Genomic DNA, 13,712 nt, shown 5'->3' on the forward strand with positions numbered 1-13,712 from the left:
ACACTTGTTTCACTTGAATAAGTAAGGCTTGATAGAGACTATTGCATCCCATTTCAGTACAGAATAATACCTCATTTTTCAAATTAACATGTAGAACAATTTATTAACATGCTGTGGATGTCGAGACTTCCTGGATTAATTGATAAATAGGATAAAAAATTGAAAGGAGTAAGAGGTGATTTGGATTTGTTTTGTTTTTTTTTTTACCCCAATCAGAGCATGACCAAATAGCACCTAATATTTTTTGCATATGAAAATATTTGCTGGTCTGTCAAGCAAATTCAGTTTCTATACTTGCTGTGTTTCAGTGTGAATGTACACTGCTGATGGGCATTGTGTACATATCATTCAGTAACATAATTTTAATGTTTTACTAATGCTGTGTGCTGTTAATGATAGTGGCCTGTCACAGTCTATTTCCATGGTTTGCATCAAATGGATTGGAATTAAGAGACTTCATAAAGATACAGTCTTCAGTTTTGTATTAAATGTACAATACTGACTGAATTATCTTTTTTGTGTTATACTTGTATGTATTTTTTTAATATAATGGCACAACAAATATTTCTGCATTTTGTATTTATAATTGGATAATACATTGGTCTGACTACCTGCAGGTTCAGGATAGTGTAATAATTTAATCTCTAGTAGCTACATTTTTAGTAGACATAATATTTCAGTAATACTTCTTTCACAGTTTTTGTAGAATTGACATTTATTAAGTTTCTCTATTCTCAAATGTTTGATGTTTGACTAGCTGTGCATTTTTTCTTAAAAAAACTTCCTTTTAAAAAATTTAGTTTGTTTATTTAATGTTTTGATAGTTGGTTGGTCAATTTCTTATGGAATACAGAATGTAGAATGTTGTGGTGAGTTGACTTGTCTGACAGGTAAGCCACCACTCACTTTCTTGCTCACTCACACCCCAACAGAATAGGGAAGAAAATCAGAAGGACAAAAGGAAGAAAAATGTGTGAGTTGAGATTAAGACAGTTCAGTAAGTGAAGAAAGGAAAAAAACAACACTTCACCCCCCCAATACAAACCAAACCAAACTAAAAAAAAAATAAAAAAAATCCAAGCTACCACCACACCAACCAACAAAAAAACCCCACAAAAACAAATTATGCTAAGGAAATCACTTGCCACCTCCCCTCAGCTGGTGGAGAGGCGACAGAAAAGCTACCCGTAGAAAAACTTCCCCCTCTCCAGTTCTGCAGAGCATGATATTATATGGTATGGAATATGTCTTTGGTCAGTTTGAGTCAGCTGTCCTGCTGTGTCCCTTCCTAGCTCTTGCCCACCCCAGCATACTCCCCAGGGTGGGGGACAGTGTGAGAAACAGAAAGCCCTGATGATGTGGAGCACCATTCGGCAATAACTAAAACATTTGTGTGTTATCAACACCGTTTTGATCACATATAGCACAGCACCATATGGGCTGCTATGAAGAAAATTAACTCCATCCAAGCCAGGCTCCATGTAGTTATGAAGAACATGTGGAATATATTAACTACAAATTCTTTTCTGCCCTTTCTTTGTGCATTTTTAATGGCATGCAATTCTAAAGCCCAAGATCAAGAAATTATAAAACTAGAGGAAGCGTTACCAATTCAACAGTGTATAATTTTAGTATATGTTTTTAAAAATATCCATCTACTAGAAATGAGAAATTAAATTATTATTATTATTGGAATATTAATATTATAATTGTTTCATATTCAGGCTTTCATTATGGATTTTATCATTGATACTCAAACTTCGTGAAATAAAAGAGAGGAATGAGGTACAAACTTGTCAGCCCAGGTAGTTTTTTTTCAATGACATTGTCAGCAGAGTAATATTTGTAGTAGCAACCATTATGTAAATTTAATCCCCGTGGACATGGGTAGGTGTTCAGTAACATGTCTGTTGATTTAGAAGACTTCTGGCTTAGCATAAGGGACTGAATTTCAGAAGAAAAACTTGCTGATTTCCAAAGTCAAAGTGCTAAATTAAAAGTATTCAGCTAAGTAGGATGTTCTATTAATAAAGCATTGATTTAAGGGTGAGGAATCTGCCTTTCTGTAATAAGTAGTTAAAGGGACTGTTTTGTACAATATCCGTTCAAGATAATTTGACTTTAATGTCAAATTGCAAAAGGAATCAGGGAGTAGGGTTGCCAGTTTTGGCAGATACTTATATTTCACAGTATAATTCATTTTCTCCTATGTCTTCAAAACTGTCATTCTAAAATGCCATAGAAAGGATATTATGGATTTATATTTTCAACAAGGATTTTAAAATAGAGGAGCACAAGAATGTTTGTTTTCTTTAGCAACATTTAAGTAAGAAACTTCACTGGAAATTATGCTCCCTATTTATTCTGTAACTGTAATTAATATTGTATTAATCGTTTCAGTTTATTTTATTATTGTACAAACATAACTGATTAAGCCAGTTGTAATATGAACGTGTTCAAAACTATACACACACATATTTTCAGATTTAGGGCTGCAGATACAGTATGGTTACTGTGGAATTTGACACTTAAGTGTGTGTTTTAAGTGGATAGCTACCATGACCAATCAATTTCTTTTTGAAATAGTTACTATTTAAAACAAAAAACCCTGGAACCTTGCATATTGTGTGGAATGGAGTGCTGGAGAATGTTGTGTCAATAATATAAAAGTATATTTTAAAAATGAGTGAACATGGAAAAAGAAAAGAACAATTGACAGCTGTCATGACTAACTAGTGTGTTCCTAACCTTCTGCTTTAAAGTTAATTGTACTTACTAAAATATTCCAAACATATTAAAGAAGGTGAATAAAAAGAATAAATTTACAATTACAGAGTAAAATTCATCTAACTTGCTGTAAACATTCTGGAAATGTTAGCTCTATTAATAAACTTCCAAAATAAAAGAAATAAAAATATCACATATGAAATGTATTTTGATCATGTTAAAAGCTTTGAAAATTCCTAGTAATCCCCAACAATGTGTTAGGTACACTTTTTATGTTTTAAAAATGTCTGATCTGCAGTGTGTTTTAATGTCAGGTTTGAAGTAGCATTGTCAGTTTGTTTTTGGTATAGTATGGGTTTAGTAAATTGTCCTTATTAAATTTTTATATAATGAAAATCTATATTATATAAAACTACACTCAAGCAGCAAAGTGTGGTTTGTTTTCTTTCTTTTTTTTCATGAAATGCCTGAATATTAAATATTAGATCATTTAAGCCTCAGATAGCAACTCTTTGGGCAATTTCTTGGAGGACCCTTCTATGTCATAATTTGAAACTAAAGAGTAGATCTTTATCTGATGCAAACTGTCCTTGTTCAGTTGAAAAAAATTTAAATTGCTTTAATAGATTTAATTTATAGTGTGCAAAGAGTGGTGTCCTAAAAAGCAGTGTGAATGTTATGTTTTACTGACCTGGTAATTAAATTAATTTTCAGCTGATTCAACAGGAACTCATTCCCTCTATACTACCTATAAAGATTATGAGTTAATGTTTCATGTATCAACAATGCTTCCATACATGCCCAGTAACAGGCAACAGGTATGTTCTTTTAACTTTTCATTGTAATTTTACATGATAAATGTTTGATAATGAGGAATTTTTTTTTTAAAGTAACACTGATTTAAAACTGGGTTGCTGTATATGTGATATGACTCAGTTGTATTTTTTTTTTTTTTTCATTCTAGGGCATTAGAAGTTTTGTAGGTTTTTTATACTCCATAGTTCAGAAACTTATCTCCCCCATTTAATGCTATTAATGTGTAATGTTGCATGTGGTGAATGAGCTATTGTAATTTTGAACTGTTTTTACATCTTATGTATGTTTTAAACACTGAATGGAATGAAGCTTGAAAGTAGTCTTATGATTAAATTATGTATGTAGTAAGAGTTTTAAAAGATTCCACTCAGTCCTTATATTACAGATCTTGAAATGTTTATCAACGTGTTAGCTTAGTAGTAAATGCCTAACTGTATCCTTCAAGGTATCTGCTTGTGAAGACAAAGCTGCAGTGTACTTATGTTATTTCTGGAGAATTCCCTTTGCCTATGTTAAAATTCAGAATATCTTTGAAGCATTAAGGATGGCTAAAAACCAGCACAGCATCCAAAGGGTGCAGTGCACCAGTAAGGTTACTCTGTTTTGCCTGTCTTGGATATGTCTTGTGACCGAATTAAAAAGTGCAAGCACATTTGGTATAATATATCAACATTAACGTATAAAAATCCCAACCAAACAGTAGAATTGTTCATAGGTCAAAGTGGTAGTTCGTAACTTTCTGTGCTACTACTCTATATTTTTCTAGGTCTGCAGAAAGAAGTGTTGGGTTTAGTTAGTTTTAGAATAATATCCCATTGCCATGCAAGATATACAGATGTCAGTCGTTTTGGAGGGTTGTCATGAATTAAAGATGTATCTCAGTTTCTTTTTGAACAGCACACAAAAGACGGCTACTGGTTGTTAAACCATTTGTGGGTTTATCTTTCATGTCTACCCTATCAATAGGTCTTGTGGGAAGAAAAAAAATGTGTGAAGGCAGCAAGAAAAAGATAAAAGAAAACTATTACAATTCTTGAGACAGGATAAATGGAAATTGAAATGGAATAAAGTACATAATGTATTAATTTTAAATACTCGGAGCATAGTGGTATGAAATGTTTGAAGAACTGTTTCATGTGAACAGTTAAGACAACTGCAGATTTTATGCCATTGCTCTTAGGATTTAGATGTGGTTTAAAGAAACTAAATTAGGAATCAGAAGACAGCAACTGTCCACCATATGAATAATATGAATGTTTAGGTGACTCACATCTTAAAATGTGTCACTTTCAGGAGACAGAATGTTCAGCTGTATTGCACACTCGACTGTGCTAGTAGATGGTCATCAAGGTATCAGGTCATAATCACTGATTTGAGATTGCTCCACTTCTCCGAACTTTTACTTACACCTCATTACAATACAGTATTAATTTAGTAAACACCCTAGACTGGAAAGCACATGTAAATAGGCAAAACTGTACACTATTAATAAGATATAATATACTGAATAAGCTTGCCTTAAAAGGAAAAAAATAATATTTTCATAGCTAATCACAGGCACTGATGGTAAATATGGCCTTATTTGGAGTTTATTACTTTTGTTGTCTTTCATGACTTTCCCTTGTTTCTGAGAACAGGATATCCTCTTGCCACAATCCCATAATTGTCCTAATTGTTTGCTGTCTGTCAGCTTCACTGCTGTGTTACTCAGCCACCTGCTATTACTGTCCTTTCACTTCTTCCTGTGCCTTCCTTTCATTCTCATAATTTCCTTAAGTGTCTTTCTTTATACCCAGGTGCCAGTATAGCAAAATCTCCAATTTTAACTCCATAGTTTTCCCCAGCAACAGGCACTCCTTTCCACAGTGTTTTAGTAAGCTGTCATCATTGTCTCTTTAACAGGTTCAGTATTTAGTAGAAGCACCATGTTGTTATTTTTACATGGCTTTCTTGGGCTCAAAATGCAGCAGTTTTACAAGTTCAAGTAGTATGCCTATCAGAAGATCCACGCAATTATTTTTTTAGGTGCTGGGGTCTAGCAGTATTTGCACAGCATGGACACTGTTTAATGAAATATGACAGGCACCCAAGTGACCAGAATTTAGCCAGCCTTAATGTGCAAAAGGGATCTATAATAACTGTTTTATTTTCTGCTATTACTGTTTAGTTCCAAAATACATACTAAAGTGTTAAATGTATCAACAGTGTTATTTCTCACAAGTTAGGATAAGGTTTGATAAGGTCTTTTTCTTGAGACATTTTAGATGCTGAATACCACAGGTGCGGTTGCATCAGTTGTGCTCAAGGTAGAGAGAGATTTACAGGTGCTGTGGAAAATCAATGTTGTTTGTCTCTTCCGAGTTTGGCTCACTAACTCTATGTACCCAAGTCAGGGGAAGTTTGGGACCATGGTAGTTTTCTTGTTAGGTTATGTTAGTAATGAAGACTCCCATTCAATAGTTATTTTTTGCTAGCATATTGTGTATGTACTGGCAGTAAGGTTATTGCATCCTATCCCCATGTTCCTTGTTTGGTAATGTCCGGGCAAGGTTACTCTTCATCATCTAGGACCATGACCTTCAATGAGCAAGCACAGAGCATTGCTTAGATTCCAAATACCTGTGAGCCAAAAACAGGCCACACCAGAATTGTTTGTTGCTTCTTCCAGGACATAACTACGCCCTGCTTGGTCCCTGATCAGGACATCCCTCTAGTTTTAGAGCCAGCAGGAGATCCAAAGAGCAAGGTAATTTTCGCTTTGGCTGCAACATAGGCTGGGAAGTTTCAAGTCAGCTGCTCCTTCCCTAGGACAGAAAAGACTACCAGCCCTGGTGTGGCCAGTATGTTTTCCTTTACTGGCCTTTTCTTCAAATCATAGTTCAAGACTTTCCCCTTTAAGCTTTACCTTTGCAATGTCCCTTTCCAGATCATTCCCTTGCAAGTTTCCTGTTGACACATTTGCAGTCTGCTTCTGTACACGTGGTCAGACCCGATTAATCCAAATCAGATCAGATAATCAGTTTGTACCTGGTTTAATGAAACCTTAAAAATTAAACAGATATGCAACAGTGAAATGAACTTGATGAATTTAAGCTACAGTTGAAATGCTTGTGATGGCAAGACATGGTTTTGCAAAGTTGCTTTAAACAGATCTGATAAAATAGCTTTTGCCATTTGTTTCTTGTTTTGGTACCAGCGAACAGCACAAATTAAAAGCAAAATTTTTAAAACCATGTATTTTAGAAATATGTACTAAGATAAGTTTGAAGATTTCTTTATTTGACTTGTAGTATTTCATATAAATTGAATGAAGAAGTTATTTCACTGCTATTTCAACAAGAATTCCTTGTTGTTTTGCAGCTTGACTAGGCAATATGGAAGTGGGTAGATGTTTGTGGCCGGACATAACCTGTATATGCTAAGCTTAAGACAGTGCTTTTCTTCAGAGATGCATATCTGAAAATTAAGAATTAAGTAGTTAAAATCTCAAAAATAATACAGTAGCTTATATTTGGTATAAATAATGTTCATCTAATGGAGACTGCTTTTCTAACATATTTTCCTTACTGGACTTTTCCTCTATGTGTCTTGTACTCTTATATAAGACCTCACTGATTTCCTTTTGGCTGCCTATCTTACTTGATTTGGTTCATTTTCAAATTCTACCATACCAATTTATACTGATACTAGAATGATGTCAAAGTCTCCTTACTGTAAGTAATCCTCTGTAACCTGTGCCCCCTGTCATTGAGAGTTCCTATTGTGCTCTGCATTGGCATGAAACTCTTTAGAGTATGTTAGAAAGGCAGATTTTAAAAAGCAGATAATACAAAAAATCCACAACCCCCCCCAAACCTGAGCAGACCTCAAAATGGGAGAGGAAGGGGAAACTGAGAACCTGGGAAAAAAAACCCTAGGAGCCAAAAGTTGGGAGGAAAAACGAGGTTATAGAATGAAAACTAGAAAAGGGTTTCTTATTAATCTTTTTGCTTAGTTCCAGTTTCCTACAATTCCTTTTTCATTTTCAGTATGCTATCCTTATCTCTTGTTTCCCAGGAAAGTATGTGTTCCCTCCTTCTTCTCCATTCAGTATTCTTTTCCTATTCCTTTATCCTATCCAGAGCATTTCTTTCCATCTTCCAGATCACCCCAGTTTACTTCTCTCCCCTTTCCAAGTTCTTTGCATTATGATACTTGATGCACAGCCATGGCTGTGCTTTGCATTGTGTTGAAGTTCACTGACCACTTATGCATGAAAGTTCTTTATAACAGTGTTACACTTATTTTATTTTAAAATGTTGAAGAAGTCCCCGAGATCTCTACAAGCTTGGTAAGGTTCTTAAAAGTGATGACTTGACTTCCTGTTTCTTACTTTTGTGCCTCTTGGAGGTTTAAGCTTTGAAAAATATTTTAGGGATAGGATGTGGGACCTGCAATAACTTTGAAAATACTATTTTTGCTTAAGCAATGTATGATGACAAGAAGAACCTCTTAAAGAGGTCTGCAAAAGCAGGAAATATTCCTGGAAACAGGGGTTGTCTTGAGAAGTAAACTTTAAACAGGATGTTGCTTCCTAATTTTTCTAATTTTACTTGGTGGTAATGCAGGGAATTAGTCATGAACCACTACAACAAGAAAGAGTAATTGCGTAGTTAGTTATCTAACAAAGAAATTAATCACCTTGTACCTCATAACTGGGAAGTTTCTTTCAAATTTAACTGCAGTGTAAATTGCAACCTGTGAGATATTAATAACCTCTAAACACGAACCTGTGCTTCACTGCTAAGATCTAGTTGTGTGGATCCTTAGCTCAGCACATTAAGGCAGACCTGACAGTTCTGTGGTTGGTTCCACATAGTCTGCTACTGCTGTGATTTGTATGCAACAGGATGTATATCTTTAGTCACTCAAATAGCAAATTATTTTTTACTTTAGTCTTAAAAACCTGACAACTTGACTGAGGTACATGACTTACACAGAATATTATTTTCTGTTCTTATATCTGTTTTAAAGTTTCATCAGAAGTCTTACTTCTTTAATCTGCCTTTGGAATTTGATTATTTTTAAAATAATGTAGGTGTACTGAGTGCTTTAATATCATGGCTTTGGCCTTTCTTACTACCTTCAGAATACCATCCTTTTGTTATTTTAGGAGAGCTGAAACATTTTTATTGGAACTGAGAAAATACAAGCAAATACTTTTATTAGAAAGATTGTTCTGTAAAATCAGAATATAGAAAAAATAGGGACATTTTTACTCATTCTGTCATAAAGTTTTCAATAAATTTATTCTTCTATCCTTTGTAGTTGCACATCAGCTGAGGTAATGCTATTACTTGACAAAGCAAGGTCTTGGCAGGCTTTAAGTGAATATTTAACATGTAGCACATGCTAGACTACTTTTTTTTCCATTAAGTGATATACATGGATGTTTTATATGCAAAGTATTTAAGACAAAAGTGTAAAAAAAGTGAGAGATGCAATATACTTCCACAAGAAAAATGAACATAATTTTACTATGTTGATTTGTTTTTTGTTTGGGTTTTTTTTAAAAAAGAGAGAGAAGTGGTCCCTTATTCCTGGACATAATTTATAGTTTTTATTAATTTTAAGCCTGTAACAATTATTTGGTACTTCCAGTTATTCCTTAAATAAATTTCGATGATAAAAGCTACCAATTACAATAATAAGTTTTTAATAAATTGGTTCCTAATAGCTGTTGTTTCTCCATGAGTATTACGTGTTTCAGCTCTGTTCCTCAAGTATGCAGTTGTTAAAATTTATGATGAGTATTTATGATAATCTACTTTAAAAAAAAATAAGATTGAGATAGTTATATTAAAGTCAATGTATAGTAAAAATGCAACATGGAAAGAGAAGGTTTCTTGATAATGATAAGCAGTATTGTATTTTTTATATAAAGCAAGTCTTACATTGCAAAGAGGGAACTGATGTACAGTTCTCTGGATAGTGAGAAACATAAAGTGATTTACCAGTTCTTTATTACTAAAGTGATGCACTAAAATAAGAGAAATACATTTTTCTCATTGGATAAAAGATAAATGGGCATAAGCCATGCAAAACTAGTGTGGGGATGCAAGAGAACTCACTAGTATGTTTGTGTACTTAGCCCGATTTCATTTCCCAATCTTTTTGCAGTTGAGTCGTTTATCTGTAGCTATTCAGGAGATGATTAATTAAAAGTTATTTCTGGAAAAAAAAGCTTAATTTATTTTGAATTAGTTGGTTTGTTTTTTTCTTTGCTAAAATGAAGAAATTGTGATTATTCTTTATAACTAATTTTTCAATGCATGTTTCTTGTCTAGCTGCTAAGGAAAAGGCATATAGGAAATGACATAGTTACCATTGTCTTCCAAGAGCCAGGAGCACTTCCTTTTACTCCAAAAAATATTCGTTCCCACTTTCAACATGTATTTGTCATAGTCAAAGTGCATAATCCTTGCACTGAAAATGTGTGTTATAGGTGAGTAGAGCCTTATAACTATTAAAGTTTGTTACTAAGACTACAATGGAACTGCCTCTTCAGTTTTGTATTTTGAGATATTATGTATAACATTTTAAATTTTATGCTACATACTTGGTGAGTTTGAAACCCTAATGTCTCCCTTGCACACATCTGGAGTTACAGGGTGAAGTTGGTAGTCTTGAATGGTTATGTGCTGAACTGTGTGTTGCTGATTTATGGGCACAAAATGGGGACATAATGACTTAATAAAAATAAGATTTGCAGACATAGCAATAGAAGTCAATTTAGAATTTTGCGTTTCCTTTTTCAAAGAAAATTATTTAAGTATTTTAGAAGGCTATTAACATGTATCACTCCCTGAGCGTGACACCAGAAGGAGACATGGCCTTTAAGCACATGAATGAGGACTTTTGGGGAGTGTAAAAACATCTCAAATTTCAGATAACCTTAACTCTCACATTTAAGTTACTGCATCATAAATGCAAGCAAGCTAACCAGCGTGGAAGCATAGTTCTGAACTGATTGGGAATTGTGCAAATGATTATAAAGTCCTGAAGCACAGTGGTGCAGATTTAGCATACATAAATGTTATTTATTCATTCTTTAGAATGAAACTAAAATACATGATGAGATGAAGTCACAGCATGGTCTTTTAGCTGTCTTTTAGAACTTAAGCTGTCTTTTGGAAATCGATTTTGTTTTGTTAATACATGACATTTCATAACTTGCATTTTTCTTATTACTAAATTATGTCTGTCTGTCTGTCATCCCAATATGACTACATTTCATTCAAACTTGTAGCAGTTGTATGTAGTATGCACAGTATTTTGAAAACCTTTTTCAGTCAAAATATATTATGAAGTTATCAATTGAGGTATAATTGTATTGATTACAAAATATTCCTATTTCTTTGACATCTTGCTGTGAACTGTCTATATCAATAATTGCCATTAGCTTGAACTTTTTATAAACACAGAGTAGACAACTAAACCGTGCAGAATTCTCCTATTATACACGTATTTGACACAGGTACTTTGTCTTCACACTTCATTGTAGCAAAATGTCTGAGGGTTAAAATAAATTTTGTTTATATATTTCTTAGTTTTAAGAACATGCGACTGAGCTGAAATGATAGTCAGACTTACGTAAAAGTAATTATAAAAAATACTTCACTCATTTATGTCTCAATTAATTTTTAGATTTTTTCCGTTAAAGGAGACAGTGACACCCTAAGAAGTCATTCCTGATATTTTTTTTGTCTTTGTAAGATGCATCCATAATGTCTTCTAAGTATTTTAAAGAAAAAAACACCATTTTAAAGAGAGAATACAATCAATTTTCTTTAATGTTGCTCAAATATCTAAAAATTGACTTGTCAAAGCTAAACCCAAATATGTAAATGGACTGCACAGATTGCAGTTCTGCTTGTAATCTTACCTTTTTTTTCTTTCTTTTTTTTTTTTCCCATTAACCATTGTATTTTTTTCTTCTTGTTTCCAGTGTTGGTGTTTCGCGATCAAAAGATGTACCTCCATTCGGTCCACCCATTCCCAAAGGAGTAACTTTCCCCAAATCAGCAGTCTTTAGGGACTTTCTTTTAGCCAAAGTTATTAATGCTGAAAATGCAGCACATAAGTCTGAAAAATTTCGAGCCATGGCCACAAGGACACGCCAAGAATACCTGAAAGATCTTGCAGAAAATTTTGTTACCACAGCTACGGTGGATACTTCAGCAAAATTTAGCTTTATTACTTTAGGGGCAAAAAAAAAGGAAAAAGTGAAACCAAGGAAAGATGCACATCTATTCAGTGTTGGAGCAATTATGTGGAATGTGGTTGCACGAGATTTTGGCCAGTCTGCTGACATTGACTCTCTCCTTGGAATCTCCAATGAATTTATCATGTTGATTGAAAAGGAGTCAAAAAATGTTGTCTTTAACTGCTCCTGCAGAGATGTTATTGGATGGACATCTGGATTAATGAGCATAAAAATATTTTATGAAAGAGGAGAATGTATTCTTCTGTCTGCAGCAGATAATTGTACTGAGGACATCAGAGAAATTGTTCAAAGACTTGAAGTAAGTACCGTTTTTAAACTGGAATTCCATTTTTTTTTAATGATTACTTACTTGTCTACGTGTCCTTTAAGTTATAATTAAAGTGATCTAGGTTTATCATTTCAGACTTCAGAGAGCATTGCAAACAATAATCTTCACACCAGCATATGAGATAAGTGTTACCAACCTGTTTTCAGGGATGAGGAATCTGATACCAATAATTTGATTGACTTGCCTAAAGGCTGAGCTTTTGTCTTCTCTTGCTGTAGCCTGTTCTCAAATTGCACTTTTGTAGGCAGAAATATGCCTTAATTTAAAAATACACAAAATCTTAATGCATAAAATATGCTCACATTAACTCTTTATAAAAACCCTTGTGAATATTAGCAGAAAAATTTGTATAAGTGATTCTGCCAATTTGTTCCTGTATGCTGAGCAACTGCAGAAAGTGAAAGAAAACTAAACAAATTAATTCCAGTTTTTACAGCTGACTGAATAAAATTTTTCAGATGCTTGATGACTGTTAGCACAAGTGTCCTGTAACTATTTCACTCAGTATTAACATACTGGCAGGAACTGCAAGGTTAAAGTGCTGATGCATCTGCTTAATGTGGCTACATTTCACCCTTTGATAGTAAATCAAGTGATGTAAATGGTCTCAGTTTTGTTTATATTAGAAAGAATGGTACTGAAAAGAAAACATTACGCTTCCCATTTTCACAATGGAACAGTCAGATTGCAGCTGATGTTTTAGGACCTCTGCAGTTCTGCAGTCACATTTAGCATTGCTCAATATTGTGCTCTAAATAATAACCTTTTTCTTCCAATGTACAATTAATCTTTGAATAGATTAATGTCTTTAAATTCTTCTTGCTACTGCTATATTATCCTTTTCATTCAGGCCTTCAGTTTCACTTTTCTCAGACACATGTTTCCCTTCTGAAAAACAGTGTATGCATATAGTGTACACACTCCTGTTAAGTATTGCTAAGTGAACAATATAAATTGGTTAACACAGATGGAAAACAAGATTCCAGTGAAAACTGTTGCTGTCATCATTTAGTTCCAAACCCCTGCCATGGGCAGGGACATCTCCCACTAGACCAGATTGCTCAAAGTCCCCAACCTTGAACACTTTGAGTGACTAAAAGAAAGAGTTGGATTTTGTCAATGTAGACTCAGATTTGTATTTGTGGGACAGAATATCTAGTCCTATAAAATAGAAAGAGCAGCAAAAGCAAACTACAGATGAACTTGGCAGGTTGTGTTTGAAGGCAGAAAAAACATTGATTCTGAGCTTTAGGATAACAGAGAATGGCAGTGGTATAAGATTAAACAAAGACTCTGCTTGGATATGAAGAAAAGAATCTTAGTAGACAAAATTTTGTTAGAAACCTGTATACTAAAAAACTCTTCACCTTCTTCATGGGCCTCACGGGATCTCTGTGTATTAAGTACATAAAAAGAAGAGATCTCTGAGTTTATGCAGAGTCACATGTTCAATGAAATGGCAGCCAAGTAAGTGGAATGGCCTGTTTTGAAGTGGAGCAGCGTGATGTTTTATGTGACATTACTATGTAACATGCAGTGTCATCTTTTAGGGGCTGTACTCTTGGGGCATTTGAA

At 34.0% G+C, this 13,712-nt stretch overlaps 1 protein-coding gene across 6 annotated transcripts in view; it reads left to right on the forward strand.

Moving 5' to 3' along the window:
* SIPA1L2 (signal induced proliferation associated 1 like 2) overlaps positions 1-13,712 on the forward strand; it is a 121,939-nt gene that overhangs the window by 59,558 nt on the left and 48,669 nt on the right. For all 6 annotated transcript variants that reach the window (XM_051614066.1, XM_051614069.1, XM_051614071.1 and 3 more), the window contains 3 exons: positions 3,442-3,545; positions 9,870-10,027; positions 11,531-12,107. In XM_051614066.1, coding sequence (XP_051470026.1) covers positions 3,442-3,545; positions 9,870-10,027; positions 11,531-12,107 — 839 coding nt within the window. The remainder of the gene's footprint in view (positions 1-3,441; positions 3,546-9,869; positions 10,028-11,530; positions 12,108-13,712) is intronic.

Source organism: Apus apus, chromosome 3, assembly GCF_020740795.1.
Source record: "Apus apus isolate bApuApu2 chromosome 3, bApuApu2.pri.cur, whole genome shotgun sequence".
Taxonomy (NCBI): domain Eukaryota; kingdom Metazoa; phylum Chordata; class Aves; order Apodiformes; family Apodidae; genus Apus; species Apus apus.